The sequence below is a fragment of the Coturnix japonica genome, chromosome 1 (genome assembly GCF_054131305.1).
Source record: "Coturnix japonica strain WE chromosome 1, WE-NBRP24, whole genome shotgun sequence".
Lineage (NCBI taxonomy): Eukaryota > Metazoa > Chordata > Aves > Galliformes > Phasianidae > Coturnix > Coturnix japonica.
The window spans coordinates 126,542,239-126,566,050 of NC_140663.1; the positions used below are offsets into that span (position 1 = coordinate 126,542,239).

General features: G+C 45.2%; 1 protein-coding gene across 3 annotated transcripts; it reads left to right on the forward strand.

The window, feature by feature from the left end:
* The first annotated feature begins 1,069 nt into the window (after nt 1–1,069).
* Nucleotides 1,070–23,435, forward strand: GRTP1 (growth hormone regulated TBC protein 1). 3 transcript variants are annotated; one of them, XM_015849404.3, is made up of 8 exons: nt 1,074–1,247; nt 2,026–2,177; nt 7,358–7,516; nt 11,010–11,134; nt 12,171–12,267; nt 21,862–22,034; nt 22,149–22,334; nt 22,952–23,435. In XM_015849404.3, the coding sequence occupies exons 1-8, from the start codon at nt 1,210–1,212 to the stop codon at nt 23,039–23,041; spliced, it is 1,020 nt and encodes a 339-aa protein (XP_015704890.1). In that variant the 5' UTR covers nt 1,074–1,209; the 3' UTR covers nt 23,042–23,435. The 3 variants fall into 3 exon arrangements, with proteins under 3 accessions (XP_085390680.1, XP_015704890.1, XP_085390674.1); XM_085534554.1 differs by lacking the exons at nt 21,862–22,034; nt 22,149–22,334; nt 22,952–23,435 and adding an exon at nt 17,745–18,119 and having other exon boundaries at nt 1,070–1,247; XM_085534548.1 differs by lacking the exons at nt 1,074–1,247; nt 2,026–2,177; nt 7,358–7,516 and adding an exon at nt 10,712–10,731.
* Nucleotides 23,436–23,812: the final 377 nt, after the last annotated feature.

Sequence of the window (23,812 nt, forward strand, 5' to 3'; positions counted from 1 at the left end):
AGATAATTTTCCCCCTCTCCACCCTGTTCTGCAGCAATCAGACAACACAGCGTCTTTGTGAAGTTTGGGCTTACTCCATGCCTCGATGGCAAGGATCAGTGCGTTGATGGTAGGGGCGGGCTCAGGAAACAGAGAAGCCCTTCTGGGGATTAATATTTGTGGTATTAATATTCCTCCACACGCCTTTAGCCATCTTTCTCACTGTGTTTCAGTGAGATGTTTCGCTCACACTGAGGTCTCTAACATTTGTTCAGGAGGTGACAGACGTGGGAAACACATCCAAAACAGCATCAGAGCCACATCTGTTTGTGGCAGTTGTGTGGGATGAAGTACACTGGAGCAACAGGACTGGCTTTTGGGAAGGTATCTACCCAAGAGATGAATCCTGGTTTAGGTAAAGGACTTCTTAGCTGCATTTTCAGCACACTGATGGGGGCTGAAATTTGAGTACACTCCTGAGGAGTGGGACTCATTTTGAGATCTCTCCAGGCTCCAGAAACAACCATATATATACATCCATTTGATTTCCTCACTAGGAGAGTGGTTAGGTCCTGGAACAGGCTGCCCAGGGAGGTTGTGGATGCCCCGTCCTTGGAGGTGTTCCAAGACCAGGTTGGACGGGGCCCTGGGCAACCTGATCTAGTAAATGTGTATGTTTGGTGGCCCTGCCAGGCAGGGGGGTTGGAACTACATGATCCTTGAGATCCCTTCCAACCCGGGTCATTCTGTGATTCTGTGATCCATACTTCAGATACGACAGTCAAGTCAGAACTATATATAAAGTTAAGCATACGGGGCCAGGATTCCTGTGCCAAGGGCGGGTGCAGAGCAGGGGCTGCGCACCCTGAAATGGCGGAGGGCCGCAGCCGACCCTCTGGCCGGGAGCCGCCGTGTCTCCGCCTCGCTCGCCCCAGGGTCAGGAAGGGGGGGTCCCCCGAAGAGCCCAGCACAGAGAAGAGGCGGTCGGGGCACGACCCCCGCCCGAGTGGAGGCGGTTGAGGCCGCCCCGGGCGCGGAGCTGCCCTGCCCGTCCCCTGGCACACGGGAGGCGGAACCCGGCGGCCGCCCCCGCCCCTCAGCCGGCGGAGCGCGTCGGGGAGTTGCGCTCGGCGGCCGGAGCTCCGAATGGGGCGGCGGAGGCGGCGCTGCTCGGCCTGAGGAGAGCCCGCCGGCGGCTCCCGGCCGGAGGGGGCCGAGCGCGGACGGCCGATGGCCGGGCTGGAGGACGGCCGGGAGTGGGCGTACAGGTAGGTGGGGGACTCGGCGGGGCTGGGCGGCCCTTGGGGAGCGCCGTTTGGATAACTTTCTGCCGATCTGAAGGAGGAGGCGAGCCGAGAGCCGGAGCGGCGGTGCTCGGCTCCTGGCGGGGACTTTATCGGACTTAAAATAGCCCTTTTCCCGTTGGCATCGCGGCCAGGGCCAGCGAGAGCGGCACGGCCTCCTCGCCCGCGGAGCAGGTGTGAGGCGGGGCGGCACCCGGGGCAGGTGCGGGCGGGACGAGGGGGGGTCCCGCAGCCGTCCCCTTCTCTGGGCTTCCCCTGTCACCCGCAGGAGGTCTGAGGGCTGTGCCCGTGCCACCGCGGGGACAAATTCCGTCGTTCTGTGAGCACAGCAGGTGTGAAGCGGAGCGGGAGGGAAGGTGCCACCAACCCGCCTTCACAAGGTGCATCCGGCTGAAACACAGCCAGGTTGGGGTGGCTCTGAGGCTCCATTAGTGTCCGAGATAGGGTTCTGGGTCAGTTTTGCACTGAGCGGATCGTTTGCTCTGAAAACTCTTAAAAGCAGAGAAATCTGTAAAACTGACTGAGCAGAGTGTGTTTCACTTCGCTTATGCACATTCCACATCATGCATCAAAGGTGTTTTACAGTGTGCGTACAGCAGGATTTTGTTGGGAGGAGAGATATTTTTGGGCTGCTTTTGGATATAACAGCTGGAAGCCATCTGAAATAAATTGCTTTTTGTTTTTCTTCTTCCTAACTGTAGGTATGTGGGAACGGTTAGTACAAGAATGCTTTATTTTGCAGGGTTGATCCATATGGGTTTGAGAGGCCAGACGACTTTGATTATGCGTCCTATGAAGCGTTCTTTTCCAGATACCTCGTGGTGCTCACCAGAAGAGCCATCAAATGGTCCAAGCTCCTGAAGGGGAAAAACAGCATACAGAAGAGTTTAAAAGGTGTGGTTACTTGTAGGTAATAGTGCATTATGCTGGAGCCTGTATAAATCGCATTGGATTGGGCTTTTGAATGTTGAATACTGTTTTCTTATTATACACAGTAATGACACATAAGCGAATACGCTGCTGTTGGGGAGATAGTTGGTTTGATTTAAAGCTTACAAAGGAGTAATCCTTCCTTGGCATACATTATAATATCTTATTACATCTGTAACCCAGAGATTACAGCCACGGGAAGTTCCAGATGCTGGCATTCAGCTGTTAGTTGCATGGCGTTCTAGTAACTAATAGTCTCTTATTTTTCTTGCTTAGAGTGTCAAATTTTACTATAGTGGCATCTTTGCAGTATTCTGAGTAGCGTCACTCGTGTGACACAGCAGTGTGAATGCCTTCGGCATTGTTTCAGAGCTCAAACTTTGACTCATTCTCTTAGCTTGTCCATTAGGCTTCGATGGCAGTAGTCATGCTGCCATGACTTCACTAATAGCCATTAATGTAATAACTGTTAATAATCATTAATGTTCTATCAATATTCAGTAACAGGCCACCCTATTGTATTTTCAAAAGGTCTGTAGCAGTGTGTGAGAGATGGGATATACTAAATCCCCTGAGAGGATGCAGGCAGCCTTGATGGTAGCGAGTCCCTCTGTGCTGGTGTTTCATCTTTGACATTATTAATTTTAGCAAAAGGTTTTAGCAAAAGGTACTTCAGTTTGTCGACTGTGCATTCTCACATAACTTTAAGGAGTATAACTGGAACAAATGGTGTTGAGCACTGGAACAGGCTGCCCAGGGAGGTGGTGGAGTCTCCTCCTCTGGAGATATTCAAGACCTGCCTGGACGCCTACCTGTGTGACGTGGTGTAGGGAGCCTGCTTTGGCAGGGGGGTTGGACTCGATGATCTCTAGAGGTCCCTTCCAAGCCCTACAATTCTGTGATTCTGTGAAATACGGTCTGAGTGTAAATTGAAAGTTGTTATAATAAACCTCCCTTGTTATCTTCAGCTGATGCCTTGGGGGAGGAGAGCAGCAGATTAACCTGTACCATTACTGATTTAAATACTTCCCCTCTGATACCAGTATTAAGGTCTGTGGCAGATGCACAGAGAATCGTGTAAGTAGTGGCTTTGGTGTGTGCCCTACCCTGCAGGATGATCCTGCGGGAACCCAGAGGGCAGGAGGTCTCTGTGCTCTTGCTGAGTTTCACTCCTCCAGAATGAGGGTCCTTGCTCTGAGGCTTTGCTTGGGAGCTGATTCCAAGTCGGCCATAAGTGGGAATCATAAAATCATAGAATGTTCTGGGTTGAAAAGGACCACAATGTTCATCTGGTTCCAACCCCCTGCTCTGTGCAGGGTCACCAACCACCAGACCAGGCTGCCCAGAGCCACATCCAGCCTGGCCTTGAATGCCTCCAGGGATGGGGCATCCACAACCTCCTTGGGCAACCTGTTCCAGTGCGTCACCACCCTCTGGGTGAAAAACTTCCTCCTAATATCTAACCTAAACCTCTCCTGTCGCAGTTTAAAACCATTCCCCCTTGTCCTATCACTACACACCCTTGTAAACAGCCTTTCCCTCTCCTGTTTATATATTCCCTTCAAGTACTGGAAGGCCACAGTGAGGTCTCCCCTGAGCCTTCCCTCTTCCAGGCTAAACAATCCCAATTCCCTCAACCTTTCCTCATAGGAGAGGTGCTCTGGTCCTCTGATCATCTTAGTGGCCCTCCTCTGGAACCACTCCAAGAGTTACATGTCCTTTCTGCACTGGGGATCCCAGGCCTGGACACAGTACTGCAGATAACTGAGGAGTGCTTTCTCCCTCCTTCTCTTCCCTTACTCATAGATGTATCTCCAAACCCATATCCTCACTTGGAGTTTTCCCCGGGGCTGTTTTAAAAGGCATTCTGCTATGGCTAGCCATGAGTGAGGCAACTCAGTGGCTCCACACCCATTTCTCTTTACATTCAGAGAAGCTTGGAATTCCTCAGAACAGGGTGATTGGGGTGAACAGGAAGAAGTGATGACTTGTGCTAATTTTCCAGTTTGGAAATGTGGTGTGTTCACGTGCTGCTCATGCCCTGTGTGGTATGTATGTATGTATGTGATTCTGTTCTACCGTAAAGAAAGTAATTAGACTACATTTTAACGAGGATAATTAAGGAGTGTATCCTGTTGTTCTGAATCACAGCCTTCTGGCAGGGCGGGTCATGGGTATTTTGGCTAATAGCTCCCTTTGCTCATTCTCCAGTCTCTTCCTTCATGTTGTTTGGTGGTGTTTTGTTTCAGTTTCTGCCCTTATCATCTACAGTGACTTCTGTGCGTGTGCACATTTCTAGGTGGTATTTGGTCCCTTGCCTCCTATTTCAATCTCCTTCATAGGTCCGCTTAATTTTTGCTTCCATCCATTTCACTGCTGTCTTTCAGGGACCACAAGGCAACCAAACCATCAGACATAATTACCTAAAGGAGCTTTGACCAAAAGTATGCTGAACAAGAGAACTGGATGTGTTCTCTTATGAGTGCATTAGTCAAAACTGACCAGTAGCAAAAGGTGCCTTTCTGGTATTGGAGGCTGGTAAAACATAGCAAGAAGTGAAATAGCAATTGGAACAGGAGCACTTCTGTTCTTGTGCAGGGCTTGGAGGAAGGAAGGAGCGTATTAGGAAATCTGTTTGTATGCTTTACAGCAACTTTTTCCTAGGAATTTAATGGTAACTGTAACATACAGATGCTTTTTACGCTCTTCTACTATTATCAGCAGGATGATTTTTGTTATTAGCTGGTGTTTTCCTGCATAACTTGATTTGCCACTTTTCCCCCCCCAAGGACCAGAAGATTTATCTGTGAACCCATCTTGTTATTTTATGTTCTCCTGGGGCCTTTCTTGAAAGCATCCTGCTATGTTTTTTCCTTGTGCCAAGGTCAAAGACTCATCTCCGCTTCTATGAATTAATATGCAGTGCTGTTGGAGGTGGATGCTAACTCTGCTTCTAGAATGGATAGCTGCTCCAGAAACAAATACCATCTGAATTTGTATTACAGTAAGATAGCCCAGTAATATACTCATAGCTATGCTTGGAGCATTTGCAGGCTCAGTCTATGGTGCAGAGTGAAGCAGTGTAAAGGGGAAGGAAAAAAAATAAATCAGTAAAAGGTAAATTCGACCTTATTTTATGACAAAAAGGTCAAGAATGATCATTTTCCTGGTGGGCTTTTCCACTCTTCATGAAGTGGGGAAGCTGGGATAGGCAATTGTCTGGGCTGATACGAGCCTCTGGCCACCTAATGTCATGTGGATGATGACACTGAGGGATAATGAGTGTATGCGATGCTGCAGGGCTGCTTTCCCCTTGTGCCAAGGTCAAAGGCTCATCCCCACGTGTCTGAATTTAACATGTCATGTTGCTGGATGTGGATTCTATCTCTCCTTTCAGAATTGATAGCTGTTACAGAAGAAGTACCATCTAAATTTATGTGTTACAGTATGAGAACTCAGTCATTTGCCCAGTCAATTGAATTCTTAGGAGCATTTGCAGGATCATCTGGACATTTCACTGACTAAAATGGGATTCCTCAGATGCATTCCTGCATTTACTGGCTCTGTCTGTGGGATTTATTGAGCATCAGAGATCAAAATGTTGTAAATAAAAAGGTGAAGTGGGGATTATTAAACATGGAAACTTAAGAATTATTTCCAGGCTGTAGTTAGTTACTTTACAGCTGGAACAGGAGAGCTATAAATGCTCATGGGAACACTAAACAAAAACTGCACCTTGAAGGCTGAGTGTTCATTGCAAGTGTGAAGGGCAGGATCTGAAGGTACCAGATTTTAGGTGGGTGGATTGGCTGTTAGAGATGCACGGATCTCTCCATTGCCACTGAGAAAGCAGCTTGGACTCCTGAAGGATAGAGGGCTAAAATAAGGTGAATGTGTATAGAAAGTCACCGGCTGAGTTCCTGTAAACTCTTCTTTCACTCTGCTGTTTTTAAGGCCAGTTGCCTTTAATTCAGATACCGTTTATCTTGAGTTACAGATCTGTGTGACTGGATATAAGGAGGCTAGGTGATGCTATTGTGTGGAATAACAAAGGATTCCTCATTCTTATTCAAGCCTCATTCTTTTAGTAAGAAATATCTGTTGCCTTTGTCAGCTTCTTCTGCCTGGAAAAAGCTAGAGGACCTCAAATGCTTGGCTATCTTTGTGGATCATTAGGGTTTAGGATTATGAATTAATGACCAGCATTGGCTCTGTGTTAATGTCTTTCATTCCACTCCCAGGAGGAAGCTGCTTTGGCTGTTAATAAGCCTGATGCTTCTTCCTGCAATCTTGCACCCTCCTCATTCATACTGAATCATCTTATATTAAAAAACAAACTGAAAAGAATGGTACGATGCAGGCAATAAAAGCTATTTTAGATTTGAAAAAGACTTCCCCTGTTATTTTGGAAGAAAAATCTGCTGCTCGCTCACATTTTTATCACTTCTAAACGAGTTTAGACAGTAGCGTCCTATTTCACATACATCTTTGCTATGGTTTCAGCACTTCGGTACTAAGCTGAAATCCCAGCATTATGTTAACATAATCATTTGTACTGGAGCATATCCAAGCAAACAGTGGTATTGTGTTGAAGGATGTTAGGGAGAGATCAAGGTGGTGCTTCCCTGAATGAAAAAGGACAAAGATTGCTGCTTATATCTCTATCCAGAAAGGTGGAAAAGATTCAAAACCCTTATGGGGGATGGAGGGTGGGAACTGAAGATCAGCATGGAGACCCTAAGTGGAAAGAACTTAGGAGTGAGTCTAAAACATACTGTGTAGCTGAGAAGGAAATGTTTATCCTAAATGGTAGCTTAGGTTTGAGACCATAATAATCTTTAGTCAAGAGTTTTCCTTTGACTTTTAAACTTTCTTTTGCTTATTTCTTATGTCTCTGCCCAGGGAGGTGGTGGAGTCTCCTTCTCTGGAGATATTCAAGACCCGCCTGGACGCCTACCTGTGTGACGTGGTGTAGGGAGCCTGCTTTGGCAGGGGGGTTGGACTCGATGATCTCTAGAGGTCCCTTCCAACCTCTACAATTCTGTGATTCTGTGATTATTCTGAAAGAAAAGTGCAAATGGAAATATTTTAAAAAATAAACTAAAAAAAAAAAACACCAAACAACTCACTATTTTCTTTTGCAGTGAAGAGATATATCAGGAAAGGCATTCCCAATGAACACCGTGCATTGATCTGGATGATCGTGAGTGGGGCTCAAACCAACATGGAGCAAAACCCTGGATACTATCAGAGACTGCTAGAAGGAGAGAAAAACGACAAGCTGGTTGAAGCAATCAAAACAGGTAATTGTCTTGATAACAAAATCTTTGTCTGTCTGCTGTGCTGTGCCCTTCAAGTGTAAGAGATCAAGTCTGTCTTGGTTTTGGTAGTAGTGGTGAACTAACGTGTAAATTAGATTAGCATTAAGCTCTTTAACAGTACAGTTCTTCCCAGGATTATCATGTGGTCAGAAACAGTAAGGAAGATTAGAAATTATTTGGGCAGGAACAGAGAACAAACTAGAAGGTATTGGGTGAATGATGAGCTACTGTGAGGTCCGTCTTTGTCTCTGTTACTTCCTTCCCCGAAGGACCTGGAAGAGCAGCAAGCAGTGATGGCGATATTTCATGGCAATGGCAGAAGCAGTTGCTGTTGTCTCTTTCCATCTTGAAAAAGCCATGCAGTTAAAGTTGGGGCTTTACTGATTTTTATCTGGAGTCAGATATCTTTAAACTGCCTGGCTGTTTGTTGCTCAAATGAGGGAATGGGATATAGGAGAGATGGGTTGGAGGGCTTTATTTGAACGGGGGAGGGGGGGGAAGACCTTGGTACTTCAGAGTGATAATTTTCCTTTAGAAATGAAATAGCAGTGTGAATGTATGAGGGCCAAAGGATAGAAGTATTAAAAGTGAATGGGAATATTATGTGTAACTTCTTGTAATCTTCTTAACTGTGCAAATTTGATTATTGTGGGCTTTAGGTGGGGTCTGTTTCAATGTGAACTGTTGTATGACATTCAGTACATTTTACCTACACTGGTTTCCCATCAGAGTGGGTTTTTTTGTAAGAGAAAACTAAATGAAGATGTGGAGTTGTGTTGTCATTCCCTTCTCATGCTTGGTAGTTTCCCTTAATCTATTTCAGGCAGTCCTGGAGTCTTGTTATAAAGTAATAGACCAGCTCAATGCTGTAGTTTAAAAACAAGAGAAGAGCAACCATGTTTTGCTCTTATTTCAGGAGGAGAGCTGGGAGGGCAAGGCCAGACATAGAATTGCCTTAAAATCTTGGTGAAATGTGTAAAAGCCAACGTTTCTTGTTTCTTTTATGCGCCCAGAAGCTCCAAACAATTTTCATTTACATTTGGAATTTACTTGCAGTCTGGAAATGTCTTCAGTGGGATATCATCATCATAGTATCACAGTCTTGTGCAGGTTGGAAGGGACCTTAGAGATCATCGAGTCCAACCCCCGGGATGTGAGACTCCTGTGTAGCAGAGCGGCACTTGTACCACTTGCGCCACAGGCGGATTCGAACCCAGGGCCTCTGGTGTTGCAACGCGGCATTCCTACCACTGCGCCACCGGGGCACACAATATAATGTATAATTAAGTTCCAGAGAGACCTGGGCAAGCTTGAAAAGCAGGCTCGCAAGAACCTAGTGAGGTTCACTAAGGCCAAGTGCAGGGTGTTGCATTTGGGTTGAAGTGCTTCTAGGTATGAATACAGACTGGGAGACAAACTCCTAGAGAGCAGCCCTGCTGTCAAAGACTGGAATCGCGACAGATGAAAAGCTAGACTTGAGCCAGCAATGTGCTCTTGCAGCCCAGAAGTCCAGTGGTGTCCTGTGCTACGTTAAAAGAAGGGTAGACGTCAGGGAGAATGAAGTGATTGTCTCCTGCTCTGCCCTTGTAAAGCCTCACCTGGGGTACTGTGTCCAGGCATGGCCTCCCAGTACGGGATGGATGCAGAGCTGTGCGGAGAAATGGTCTAGTTTTGAAGAAAAATCTGATCTACTAATAGCAACTAATCTTAAATTGTCTTTTGACTGTTTTCCCTCTTCAACTTGCTGATTCCTAATAGATGAGCTTTGTTGCTCCTTTTGCTTTATGACACTTGCTGCTGGAATATTTTCTATTTTTTAAGAGAAGTACAGGAGAGAGAAGTCGTCTTAAGTTTAAGAGCTTGAACAATGCCTGTCCCTAAGTTCTGATGGAACTTTTCATAGCTCAAAGTTCGTACATATTTAGAAGGGAATGCATTTCTACTGAGCTTTGTTGTTCATGCCCTATTATAGTAAATCTTGTGGGACAAGTGATGTTGGTATGATAGAATGTGGCTGTCCTGATGCAGAGGCTATGTGCTGGTTCCAAAGAGATCTGGCTGTAAGTTAATATGGCTTGCTTGCAGTGAAGTGACCCTTAGACCAGGCCATTGAATTGCAGGTAAGTCTATAGTGTGTGCGAGTCTTCTCATATACACACACAGCTAACAGACACAGTTGTACTCCTGCCTGTCATGAGCTATAATGGTGAGAAACTCACAGTCCCCTCAGCCTGTATAACGCCTTGTGACCTCTGGTGTGAGGGCCTGGCTGTTTGGACTTTTCCTATTCCTTCTTCACCCTTGCTCTGCACAGCTGTTGGGAAGAGCCACAGCTGAAACGTCAGCTTTCATTTTTTCTGTTAAGTCCAGCATCTGCTCAACTAAACAACAAATTATTCTGATTATGCAGATACAATGCTTCTCTTCCTACCAAGAGGAAATAAAACAATTGTAGTTATCCTATAACTGCCTGGCTGCTGCTCAAGTCCTTTTAAAATGATCTTTTTCCTTGTGCATTTCTTGCAAGTCACGTGAAAGGTGAAATATTTTCCAACCCTCCCATTTCTGTAAATGATTTATTGGCTTCAAAAGGGGAAAAAAGGTGACTAGTGTGATGACTTCTTAATGCTTCTGAATTCCATGAGATTAAGAATGATTTTGGGGGACTCCCTCCTTTTAGTTGCTTATAGCTCCAGTTCGTGTCAAGGCTGTGATAGACTTTGTCCTTTCTACAGAAACAGCTGATAAGATCTGATAACTCATGGAGCACAAATATCTGTGCAGTAACACTCTCACTGAACTTTTTTGTTTTGCTTTACTATATTTCACTTTTGTGTTGTCGTTAAATATAACCAACGTAACTGTTATTTTATTAATGTCTCAGGTTTTGAAAATCTTCAAAGTAACACTGCTTTTAAATAGGGCTTTTCCCCTCAACTTGTGCTTCTACAGATCAGATGGGCTCACTCAGTAGAGCAAGTAACCTTTGCTCACTACTCTGTAGGGTGAAGCTGGCTAAAACTTAACTCTGCCTGTTTCTTTCCAAACACTATTATTGAGTGTTGGGGCAACTGGCTCAAACCTGCGCTCCTTTGTTTTTTCAGTCCTTTGTAAAGATTCATGTTTGATCTGGAAGAAATGGGTGTTTTGAAATGGCAGTAATTGCACAGTCCTCGGTTCAGCACTGAGCTAAGCAGGTGGGATGTGCGTAGTCTCCTTAGTGGTCTTGCACAAAGGAAGGAACAAACTGTCTAATGGTCACATCGTAGTGGAGGAAAAAAGTCGTAAACCCCAATCAAAATCAAACCACAAAAAAAAATGTGATTTCAAGTGAAAGTGATCAGCTGCTCCTTGTTAAAATTCATCCACCAAAACTGTGGTTTAATGAGGTTTTGACTGTACTTCAGGAAAGCTGCAAAAGTTTCTCTGGAAGGAATAACTCTTACTTTTGGTCTATTTTTCCCCTTCTGTCTAGACATGAACAGAACATTTCCAGATAATGTGAAATTCCGCAGGACGGCTGATCCCTGCTTGCAGCATACGCTCTACAATGTGTTGGTGGCATATGGACATCACAATAAGGCGGTAGGATATTGTCAGGTATGTGATCACTTTATTTTTTGTTGCCTCCTCCTAGTGTAGGTGACAAGTGGGAAGGAAATTGGTTTGAAGTTCACTTATAAAGTCCTCTGTTCTCTTCCTGCTTTTCGAGGCTTGTCATAAGTAGTATTTTGCAGAGTTTTTGCCCTTTGAAGACTCTTTGTGGGGGCATTTTCAATGTGCTGGTGCATTTGCTGGGACAGGGGCACAGCACTGCCTTCCCTGGTACAAACAGTGAAGTTCAGAGCCCTGTGAATTTACACTTAAGAGAAGCTTCCTTTGTGTGCAGTGTTAAATGCCAAGCGGTGTCTTGTCGCCATAGATGGATGCAATTACTAAGCTATCAGCCTAGAAACAAATAGCTGATGTTGAGACCAGGAGGCCAAGCACTGTGTAAGGCCATGCAAGGTCTGTCTGAGCTGTAGTGACTCAAAGCTTGAAAATGAGCCATTGGGTAAGGTGCAGTGTCTTAATATTTCCATGTTCTGGGAGTGCTACAAGGACTTCTGTGGTGGGACAGGTGAATTGAGAAAGGAGATCTTGATTTCCATCCAAGCTTCTTGCTTCTTTGGTGGCTGCCGTCCTCCTCAGAGCCGTGACAGCGCTGCTGCCTGTGGCCACCAGCAATACTGCAGAAGTTGAGCTTGGAAGGCAAGAGAGCAGGGAGAAAGCTGAATAAAGGAGTGAAACTGAAGAAGGCAATGTAACCAGCTCTGGCTTTCATAGCCTGTAAATATTTAAAGATAATGTAATTTTCTGCTAACCTGGGGAAACTTCCAGGCTAGTCAGGCTAGTTTGCTTTCTGTATTGTTATAAGTATTGTCTCAGGTATGTCTGTTCTACCACAAACAAGACAACTTAAAGCTTAGAAACAGAAAGAAAAGAAACTCCTGTTCATCCAGTGCCCTTTATTACTAGACTTCACCTAATGTTCCAGCTGTGTAGAATGGAAGTTAGTTAGCTCTTAATCAAAAGAAATGACCTAGAAACTCTTAAGGTAAATGCCAGCATCTTAAAATTATTCTCTTTCTTTCAGGGCATGAATTTCATAGCTGGATACCTGATTCTTATTACAAAAAATGAAGAGGAGTCCTTTTGGTTGCTAGATGCCCTTATTGGAAGAATATTGCCTGGTATGTTAAGGGTTTACATAGTTATCTTTGTATACCAAAGCCTGGATTTCGTTTGATCTTGGCATTTTAGTTAATTTTTCAAGATTTTAGATGTTAAATTGGCTTATGTGGACTGAAGACATTTTAGGGACCTGGAGACAAGGCAAAAACAACACACAGGCCAAACTCATCTGCTCTGCAGTCAGATTTTCACCTTGGTTTTGTTATTTTTCGCTTTTGCATATACTGTTTGATAGTCGTCTTCCTATGCCACTATGATGCTGGGGAACAGGGCTTGGATGGTGTCTGGGATTTGGCGCTTCTGGAAGCAGGAATATGAGATGAGGCTCAGATGAAGCAGTGATTGCAGAGCACGAAGATGGGTGATGCAAACAGCTTGAGTGCTAAGCCTGACGCAGGGATCCCCAGTGACTTGGCAGGAGGCAGTGTGACCTTTCTTCAGAAGTAGCTGCAAGGTGGTGTGGGTTTCTGCTAGGCTGGGGACCTTGGGCACTGTCTGTGCAGTAGTATTGCACAGCAAGGCAAACAAATGTCACCTGTCTGTGTGTGTTTGTGACTTTCTTATCACAGCTCTTATAAACAATTACAGGATCTAGCCAGGCTGGTCAGTAGAGCCTTGAGGGCAGTACAGCGCACCATAAGGTACAGATGGCATTTATGTCTGCTCAGCAGCTCCCTACGTTATCTTGCCTGGATGCCTGGCTTTGCAGTAGGAGCTTACTTGCTGAATTTGCCTTGTATATAAGCTGAATCTCACCACGTGCACAGACTAGCTTAAAACCATAAGCCGACATCAGGCACAGCTATGTGTTATACTCTTATCAAGTATATTTGGGAACGCACTTTCTAGGAATTTAGTTCTAGAGGAAGAATGGCTTTGTCAGAAATTCCCACGAGCATCACATGGGAATGACTGCAGCTACACCCTCAATGTAAAGCCATGTTGGGAAACTAGTTTTTCTCTAAGCTTTGAAATTCGCTGTTGGCCCAGTTTTGCTTTTGAACAGCTGTTTTTCCCAAGTGGTTGGAGGCTGAGTACAGTATGACGGTGTCAGCTAAAGGCTGGGCAGAGGCTGAGGTGAGGGGTCTGGAGCACAGGCCTTATGGGGAGCGGCTGAAGGAGCTGGGATTGCTGCGAGATCTTCTTACCATCTGTCAGTGTAAAACACTGAATGCACCACATACCAGTTGAGTTCTTCTTTAAGTGTAGGCAGAATGGTTGGACTTCGTTTGCAAATTGCTGGATTAGAGACAGGCGAGGAGCACTTTGACTCGTGAATCAGTTTGCAAATATTTGAGACTTACAGCCCCGAAGTTTACTTTCAAGCTATAAAAATAGCCTAAAGAAATCAACTGTCGTGTTTTGGCTCAGCCTTGAGAACTGTAAGCTGTGCAAACAGGTAGGAGACTGAAAGCTGCCCTCTGCCATGTGATCTGTTAGTGCCTAAATGCCATTGACATCACTGGGGGGGGGGGGATGTGTCCCTCCCCTGGCACAACTTGAGGCTATTCCCTTTAGTCCTATTGCTAGTTACATGGGAGAAGTGGGTGATTTCACCCTCACCACAGCCTCCCTTCAGGTAGTTGTAGAGAGTAATAAGGTCACCCCTGAGCCTCCTCTTGTCCAGACATCCAGTGCAGAGGCTCTTAACTGTAAGTGAGGAAAGGTGTATGTGCTCAGAATGGTTATGCTGGGCAGGCCCTCTCTCCTCCACAGCCAGCTCTGAGAGAGCTTGAGGTGCTTCTTCCAGCTTGGCTGACTCAGCAAGAGCTCAAGTTAGCAGGATGAAGCTTTTGTACTGTAAAAATATCTGATAATGTTCATAGCATGGTGGGTAAGACAACTGCATGATTTCAATGAAGTATTATATATGTGTGTGTGAGAGAGAGAAACAGACTATGTCCATGAAGAAACTTTCTCAGGTGAGTACCTCCCTTGTGTTAGTAGTGCTGGGTGCAGTGCATTTCAGTTTAAAGCCATATAATTACTCGCTGGGGAAGAAGAGAAATACTGTACATTATCCAGATTTTCAGAGGGAAGAATCAGTTTTGTTGGATGCCAACAGGTTGATGAGACAGTCTTTTCCTTTAGTTTCGTTGCTCTTCTCTTGGTCAGTTTGCATTACAGACTATGCTTTCCCCTTTCAGTGCAGTAGATATACCTCCAGGTCATGTCCTCATTTCTGATTGTGTCCTGTCACTGCTGATTAAATCCATGGATATTTAGGACAATTTGGAAATCCCTTTTCTGCCCTCTGCAGTCTTAGAATGAATGCTTCCTTGCCCCTGCCCACACACATTTAATTGCACTCAACTTCCACACTGGTACCTGGCTACTGACAGGGTTTTTGGCCAGCAGGTGAAGCCAACATATATAATATATAGATACCAGAACTTAATATACCTAGAACACGTGGTTTTTTTTGTGCTCTGAGACATCTCTCAGCTCAGTAGCATTAACAAACACCATCTCTTTCTTTTTCCTCATCACTGTTAATAAAGTGCTTTAGCCTACAGGTACTCCTCAAGGGTCAGTCTAGCAACCTTCCTTCAGCCTGGTGCTTTTAGAAGTGGTTGGTTGGTTTGTTTAACTGGTTTGCTGTCTGGTTGCTTATAACTAACTTCAAGAATGGAGTTTTGAGTGATGACATGGTCACCAGACTGGCAGACTCACTAACAGGCATTATCTGCAAGGACAAAAGGTGCAATGCAAGATACTGTTCTGGTGTGCAGCTTAGCCACTGCTGGTTAAGGCAAACATCTGTGTGTTTGGATAAGAGATATCTGACATGTTTCTGGTTCACAGTTGTATCAGCCATAGGCTTGCAGGTATTGTTGCATAATGCAACAATATGAGAATATTTCAACTGAGTAACAGAACATAATTACTCATGCAGCTTTTGCATATCCTCGTATCTTTCTTCTGATCAATGTTATGACATTCTTTTGAAGTCCTGTCAGACAGACTTCAGGTTTGAAGGAAGGAGCTGCTTGAGGAATACAGAATGCTTTACTACCTATGAAGTATTTCTACGTAGTCTGCTTATTTATCTTTTAGTTGCGAGTAAGTGTTCATTTATTTCCTTCTGGTGACTGAATGCCCAGAGGGATTGCTGTGGAACTTCATAACGCAGAGCTGGCAAGACAACCATGTCTTTGAAGACCTGCTTCTCCAAGGGGAAGTGGAACTTGGTTCCACATGGAGAATTTTAGTCAGCTGTGCAGGTAAAAGGCACCGTGGGACCTGAGTGTATAACGCTGAGCTGAATTTGCAGCTTAGCAGGAGACTGTCACATAATGAAAAACATGTCCTTTCACAGAGTGCTTGAGCACTGCAAGCACGTGCTTTTGGTGTGGAGAGCTTGCAAGGCCATGTATAATAAGCATGACACCATATTCGCAAAGTTGTTTTTGATAACAAATCCTTTTTATAGTGTTGCTTCTGGGCTGTTTCCTCTTCGTGCTCTACTGGTAGCACCCAGCTGCAGGGCTGTGTGCTGGCGAAATCCTCACACACCCTCACAGCATTCCTCTGGTCATGCATGAATCATAGAATCATAGCATTACCCAGATTGGAAAAGACCATCATCAAGTCCAACCACAGCCTAACCATAGTACCCCAACTCTAAAAACCCTACACTAAATCATATCCCTGAGTAGAAGTGATAGTAGTAGTAGAAGTGATCCCTGAGTAGAATCATCCCTGAGATGAAGCAATAGTCGTGTGCAGCTCTGAGGTGCAACATCACATCTGCCCCAGGGAGAAAGGCTAAGTAGTCACGAGTTTGAAAATACAAGACTTGCACATACTCTGCTGCTAGTCAGCTGCACAATGAAAGGATTCATCTCTGAACATTAGAGGTCAGTTGTATTTATCTAGAAGTTAAGCATGCCGTGTCCTGATAAGCCGAAAGTGGAATGTTGGGGTCATCGTGTGCGTATATTTAGAAACTTTGATAAGCCTGAAATGCTTATTACTTACAAGTGTGAACTGCTAGGTGACTTGGGAGATGGGAGACAGCAGGAAACGAGGAACTGGGGCTATTCTTCATTCAAATGATAAGTGTATTTATACTTTGGAATAATACTATTTCCTAGAAACATCCCTTGCAAATCGCAGGGCTCATCAGTAAAAGAGCAAGCTCATTGTTCAGTATGTGTGCTTTAGGTTAACTGGGTAGGAGTACTGCAGTTTTGTCTAAGCCACAGGTTCCTTGTGTGTGATAAAGTATTCGTGTTCTAGTCTTGCTTTAGTGTGGGAGCATGCTAAACTTTGGCTGCACACAACAAAAGAACCCAGCATATTTAGAAATGCTGAAGAACATTGTATTCCTCAGCATGGCTGTATTAGCACTCTGGGAGCAGGGGTTAAGTCATAGAATCACGGAATCATAGAATTGCTCAGGTTGGAAAAGACCTTAAAGGTCATCAAGTCCAACCACAACCTAACCAGTACTACCCTAACTCTAACATCCCTCTGCTAAATCTTGGCCCTGAGCACCACATCCAAGCGGTTGTAGCTAATGCTTCTTTTAAGACTTCATTTTACTATGTTGAAGAGCCCACAGATCACATAAAGGATGTGTTTGTGGAGGGTTATGCGCTTTGGAAGTAAAGGAATGGTATGAAGGAGATCATGAGCAATGCCCAGTAGTGGCTGCAGGGTGACCTCAGGCCTTTCAGTACCTAAAGGGAGCCTACAAACAGGAGGGGAGTCAATTCTTTGAAAGGGTGGATAATAGCAGGACAAGGGGAAATGGTTTTAAGTTGAAGAAGAGAAGAGTTAGGTTGGATGTCAGAGGGAAGCTCTTTACTATGAGAATGGTGAGGTGCTGGCACAAGCTGCCCAGAAAGGTTGTAGATACCCCATCCCTGTTCAAGGCCAGGTTGGATGGGGCCCTGGGCAGCCTGGTGTAGTATTAAATGGGGAGGTTGGTGGCTCTGCCTGTGGCTGGGGGGTTGGAGATTCGTGATCCTTGAGGTCCTTTCCAACTTGGGCCATTCTATGATTCTGCAAATGTAAAAATTAATTATCTTGTTATCTTCTTCAGGCTTGAAGTTAAGAGGACTGTGGGCTTTGTTCCCTTTCTCTTGAAGCTGAAGGGTTGGATTTGTTTTCCTCTCCAAATATCAGGCCAGAGCCATGTGTGTCTGCTTAGCTTATTGGTTAAGCCTCCTGCATCTATCTGCCCAAGTCTTTTCAGTGATTTATTAGGGAGCTCCCACTATGACTCTTAGCATTGTTGTAAGGAGATGAAGAAAATGCAACTTTGTGTGGTTATTTTTAAATGTGAGATAGTACGAGTGTGTGTTTTATACTGAAAGGTTAAGAATAATCTCATCAGTGCAGTGAACTGATAAAGTAGTTCCTCTTCCTAATCCCATATAGGAATTAGCCAGAAATCCAGAATCCTTGTTCAGCGGCGCTCGCCAATCATGTAAGACTCACCGTACAGCTGTGTTTGCTTCCTCCATAGGCACAGCAAGCACTCGTGGTAATCTGCTCTGTTTGGTCATGAGATCCTCTCCAATGGAGGAGATGTCATAGAATCATAATTACAGAACATCCTGAGTTGGAAAAGACCCACAAGGATCATGGAGTGCAGCTCCTGGCTCCATGCAGGACCACCCAAAATCCAGACCCTGTGTCAGAGAGGAAAACTGACCAACAGCACTTTGTTCTGTTATGTGCAGTCTGTGTGTGAGTGCTTTGGTAGCTGTCTTTCATCTAGATCAGTTTCTAATGATGCACAGCTGCATCAAACATATAACAGTGAGTTACTATTAAAACCAAACCCAGCCTGTTTCATTCCTCATAACTGGAATGGCTGAATTGGGTTTGTGCTTTCTAATGTGCTGCCAGTTTCGCTTTGTTTCTCAGTGTCCAAGAGATTGCATACACAGTCTTTGCTCCTTCATATTTCATCTTTGTCCTCTGCAAAGTCAGGAACAATGTCACCTTTGCTTTTCTTTCTGTGGTCTTTATTTTTAAGGCCATCGCTCTTCTGTTTCCAAATGGTAGCTGCCACATCTGCTCAGAATCCCGTTGTGCTGCCTGGAGAGCAAATAAGAAACCAAAAGGCTCTATCTGTCCCCCAGCATCCATTTCCCAAATGTGGGATCAGAGGCAACACGGACAAATGGGATTATGCAGGAAAAATAAAGCACTGCCTGTTTGTGCTTGCTGAAAAGGCGTTAAATAATATCTCAAAGCAGCATAGTCTGAAATTGTTGCATAATCCCAGTATCACAGCCAGTGAACATCTATACAGTGCCTGTATTCTCCCTATTTTAAGGTAGCAGCCATTCAAAACGAATTGGGTTTGCTTATATTTATGTTTGTTTTGGAGCTACTGTTCAGTGGTGCATGGGATGGCTGCTGCGTTCAGAACTCCAGAACAGAAGTTCTTGTTCACTTTGACTCATTGAATTAAAAATGATGGTTTGAGCCTGTTTGGGGGTTTTGCTCATCTTCCCTTGAAGGGTGGGGATCTTGTTTTTAAAACAACGTTAAGTGTAAGAGTTCAGCTTGCCATGAAAGCACGTATCTGCAGGATATCGCTATGGCCAGGACATCTGCAGGGGGTCACTTCAACCTGATAGTGCAAAAAGAGTTGGCAGTACTTGTGGTTTTCTTCCTTTTCCTGTTGTGATTTTCTGATTTCCTCCCAAACGTGTCTTGTTCAGCTTTTTTTACTCAAAGACTCACCAAACAGATTCCTACAAGACCCATCTCACCTTTTTGAACTCTCCCATGGTGGTAAGAGAAGAGCAGAACACTGCCCTGCCTGGCAGGGCAGGCTGAGAGCCGCCCATGGGGAACAGTGAAAGAATGCTGGAAAGGTTTTGTTTTGTCTTTTTCCTTAAAAGCATGCAGTAAGAATTTGTTTCTGTTGTGACTGGAAGTGTAGAAGTGAATGCTCTTCGTGAAGCCAGTTGGATGCAGTTGGCAGCCTGTTCCTTGCCCAAAGCCTGCTCTGCTTTTCTGCTCGGGCCTCGAAGGAAGTCTGGCTACAAACCCATTGCTCTTGCAGCAAGGGGCCACGTTGGAGCGCTGCAGAATGGTGTAAAAATGAACCAGTTTTGGTTTTGAGACAGAAAACTTTACAAAGGAAGGAGTGCAGCTTTAGACCGGTAGGTGTGGTGGCTGGCTGCACAGTGTGCTGCAGTTCTTCAGCTCCTGTACCTGCTGGTGGGTTCAGTGGGCACACTGAGGAGCTGCAGATATTGTACCACAGGGGTCATGGGGTCACGTAGTGAAGAACTTCTAAAATGGTAGGGGTCAATCTTTTCCCTCTTTGTCTCCCGTGGACACTACAAATACACTTATAAGCACAAATGACTCAGTTTACCCCAGGTTGGGTTATGTAGGCTCTTGAAATGATAGAAATGCTGGAAGGCATGCAGCAGGGCTCAGGTCGTGCCTTGGGTATTTCTGCAATACTAAGAATAATTCCTAGGCTGCTTCTTGCAGAAGGAGTGTTTATATTTAACCTGACATATGCACGACAGACTCGAAGGATTCTTTTATAACTTCTGCGGCTCTGACTCGGGGAGGTAATTCAAGGCTAGGAGAGCACTGCTTCTTAAACTTTTATTTTTGGAACCGCTTAATCTAGCTGTAACACCTCACAAGGACGTGCAGTCCTCACAAATCCTTACTTCCTGCAAATCTCATTACTGCAGGCAGCCGTATGTGGGGCGGGATGTGGAGAGGTGCCACTCACTTTGGGCCGCCCCAGGAACGCAAAGCGGGTGAGGATGATGTGGGGAAAGCAAGGAGAAGCCTACGGGCGGCTTGCTAAAGAGCTTGGAAATGGGGAGCCTGAACTAGATGGTCTCTGAGGTCCCCCCCTGACCTGATGATCCTTAAGGATCCCTTCCAGCTCAGGATATTCTGTGATTCATATTGGGAAAGTTGGTTTTCATCCAGATGAGTTTCTGGAATTTAGTAATGAATAAGAAATTAGAATAATAATTTCTAGTGCAGTATTTCATTTGTTGCCTTCTGGAAGATGAAAAGTAATGTAGCGTGATTGCCTAAATCACTTCCATTTGTCAATGTAGAAATAAGAGGAAGTGAGCTGACACTGTGTTTTCTCAGGAGATAACCCCTTGTCTGAGGATGCTCCTGCAAAGCAGCCCGGATCAACAGGTACAGTGCTGGCCTATGCCTGCTGGTTACTTATTCCTTTTTCATTAGTGAGTGGCAGATTGGGAGCAGATGCTGCCTTAGGTCCGTTCCAGGTCATAAACTGCGCAGTGTTTGCCAGAGAGGGGATACTAATGAATATGCTAATTGGGTCTGGGTAATGCAGACTGAGACATTTCAGATTGTTTGTGGCACAACACAGAAAGAGATAAAGCTGGGTTATTTGGATGGCAGGTGAGTGGAAATCATTTGCTGCACAGCATCCTTGTGCAGAAGGGCTCTGTGTTGGGGTAAGTTTGTATTGGCTTGTATATAAACAAGGGCATTGCGGCTTGGGAGAGACTAGGCAGAGCAGACCAGGACAAGGAGGCACACAGAGCGGCATTAGTGATGGGGGAAAAGAGCCAGAACTGCAGAGCTTTGCTGAGGGGAGCATTTTGGAGGCACGAATACACATATCATAATAGAGAGAACGATAGAATTAATATCCCCAGTAGCTCTAATTAACACACAGTAAGTACATACATATAATCATAGTATCACAGTCTCGTGCGGGTTGGAAGGGACCTTAGAGATCATCGAGTCCAACCCCCAGGATTCGAGCCTCCTGTGTAGCAGAGCGGCACTTCTACCACTTGCACCACAGGGGGGATTCGAATCCAGGGCCTCCGGTGTTGCAAAGCGGCATTCCAACCACTGCGCCACCGGGGCACACATAATGCCATCTTGGATGCAGCCCCTTACATGCGACTTCTCCCAGCTGCCTGGCCTCCTGCCTAACAAACCTGTACACAGCTGGAGTTTATGCTGAGGCTTCTCAGCTGCTCGTAGCTCTGCTCATTCACAGAGCAGCGGGTGCACAGTCTCTGACTGTGAGCTTTTTGCTGGGCAGCTCCTGCCCAGTGTCCAGTTGCGTTCTCACCTAGCTCCTGGCATTCGCTCTGCTGCACTAATTAAAAATAGCGGCTGCTGTTGATCTGAGACTATCAGGTGATGGTATGGGGTCCTTGTTTCTCCCAAGGACACTCACTGGTGACGATGGGAAGATGTTTGCTGTTCCCGTGTCTCAGGAACATCAAAATAAATGGCTTGAGGATGTATGAGTTCAAGCTTCAGTGTATTGGTGGGCACCTCAGCGTGTGGGTTCTTTGGGCATCCACGTGACTCATGTCCTCTGTTGGGCCACCTGAGCTCTGATAAACTGAGTAGGAGACGATTTGGTAGGCACGAATGTTGTCTCATGTACAGAGATCATCCTTGGCTAAGAGAAGGCCTGTATGACCACAATGCAGGCACATCTTCACTGTATGATTTAACTTACTGGGACTTGGGACATGTAGGCTCAATGTGCCTTTGTATGTTCAGCTGTATGTGGGCATTCTCTTCGGTTCTGTGGAAAATAATTTCTACTGCCTACTGAACGATGGCTTCTTCTCTCCAAGATTATTACAGTCCTGCAATGCTGGGCCTGAAAACCGACCAGGAAGTCCTGGGAGAGCTGGTGAAGATGAAAGTTCCAGCTGTGGCCGAGCTGATGGAAAGACACGGAGTCATGTGGACCCTTGTGGTGTCACGCTGGTTCATCTGCTTGTTCATTGACATCCTTCCAGTGGAGGTGATGACTGACATTCCTGTCTTCTCAATGTACATTACTGCTTATTGTTTCCTTTGTAGCACGTTAGCAGTAGTTTCCTATGAGCTGTCATCTGAATTCTCTCCTTTCCTGCAGACTGTGCTCCGAATATGGGATTGCTTGTTCTACGAAGGGTCGAAGATCATCTTCCGCGTGGCCTTAACGCTAATTAAGCAACACCAAGCTTTTATTTTGGAAGCCACGAATTTCCCCGACATTTGTGACAAGTTTAAGCAGATCACCAAAGGAACATTTGTAACAGAGTGTCACACCTTCATGCAGGTAAATGCTCCACAACCTTCAGTTTAGGAGTGAACAGGACTGACTTTGATTTAGAAATGTTTTCTGCATTCAAAAAGGTGCATATCCTCCTGTCCTTCTTAGCAGGGGAGGTAAGAAGGGACCTTGACAAGAGCAACAGTCTGTTGGCAACAGACTTTAGTATGTGAAAAATGAATTACCCAGGATGGCTTCACATGTTCTGAGGCCAGAGATGTGTTTTAATTTTGGCTTGGTTCTTTGTGGAGCCAGGAGTTGGATGGGATGATCTGTGTGGCTCCCTTCCAACTCGGGACATTGTGTCTGACTACGCATAGCAGCCAGTTCCACAGATACCTTCTAAAAGGAGTTTAACTGGAGACTTGCATTCAGACTAGCACTTATGCAAAATTAATGGTACAACTTATAAAGCAGCTCAAGCAAGTGCTCCAGCATGTCTTTACAAAGGAGGAGTAGGTCAAAATTCTTCCCTGTTTGGAGGCTGAACAGCAGTAAGCAATTTCACATCATGGCTACAACCGAAGGAGAGATCTCACACATCTCACAGAGAGTTACATGAGAACTCCAGCATGTTGGCTAAAGCCTCCATTTTAACAGGATTGTCTCATTTTTGCCCCCAGAAAATATTCACAGAACCTGGCAGTCTGTCCATGGCAACAATCGACAAGCTCCGAGAGACGTGCAGAGACAAGGTGCTTGCTCAGGGATAGCGACCACAGGAACTCAGACTCCAGCAACGGACACATTCCTCTTTTTGCACTGACTAAAAGCACTCTGTAAGCTTTCCATGAGTTAACTGACACTTGACCAATTTTTTTCCTGCCTTCCAAGTAAGTGTTTTTAATGCTCTGTACTGTATGTCAGACTTGATAACTGGAACTACTGCAACTGGTGGGTCTCTCATTCTTATTTTGTAAGAATTCAGGTGTTTTCAGAGTAGAACGTGATCAGTGTAAGAACACTCCTCTTGAAGTCGCTCTCCTTGTCTTTTCAGGGCGTTTTGTAATGTCAGAACAGGTGTATAGAATTACATATCCCTCATATTGTATTAACTCTGACACCTCTTACCATTTGTACAAAATAAATCTAATTTAATTTGTCAGAGCCTGTTTTTTCTTTGGTGTTTTGTACACCCCGTTAAGGTTTTCTGGCTAAAAAGCTGCAAGAGCACAGCATTGAACAAGACTGAGGTGTGGAAGTACCATCTCTTTCTCACTGCATAGGGAAGACTGTAAGAAGACACTGTACTTTGGACCACACTCCTACTTTATTCTAGGGTTACACTGCAGATGCTATATCCTCACATACCTGTGCACTTGCCCAGCCAGCTGTGAATAGACTTCCTCCTTAACACGACAAAGCAGCAGCCAGCTCCAAAGCCATACTTAGATGCAAGTCCAAGCATCCTTCCACCTCCTGGCAGAAAGAAGCAAAGCAGCAGCCCTGACCCTGCTGAACGGCTGTCCATACAGAGCCCTCTC

Bases quoted from the DNA above. Each gene is read 5' to 3' on its own strand.
- GRTP1 (XM_015849404.3), top strand. From the start codon at position 1,210: ATGGCCGGGCTGGAGGACGGCCGGGAGTGGGCGTACAG. The intron at 7,517-11,009 runs GTAATTGTCTTG...CCTTCTGTCTAG, and splicing joins GGTTGAAGCAATCAAAACAG to ACATGAACAGAACATTTCCA. The intron at 22,035-22,148 runs GTGATGACTGAC...CCTTTCCTGCAG, and splicing joins TTGACATCCTTCCAGTGGAG to ACTGTGCTCCGAATATGGGA.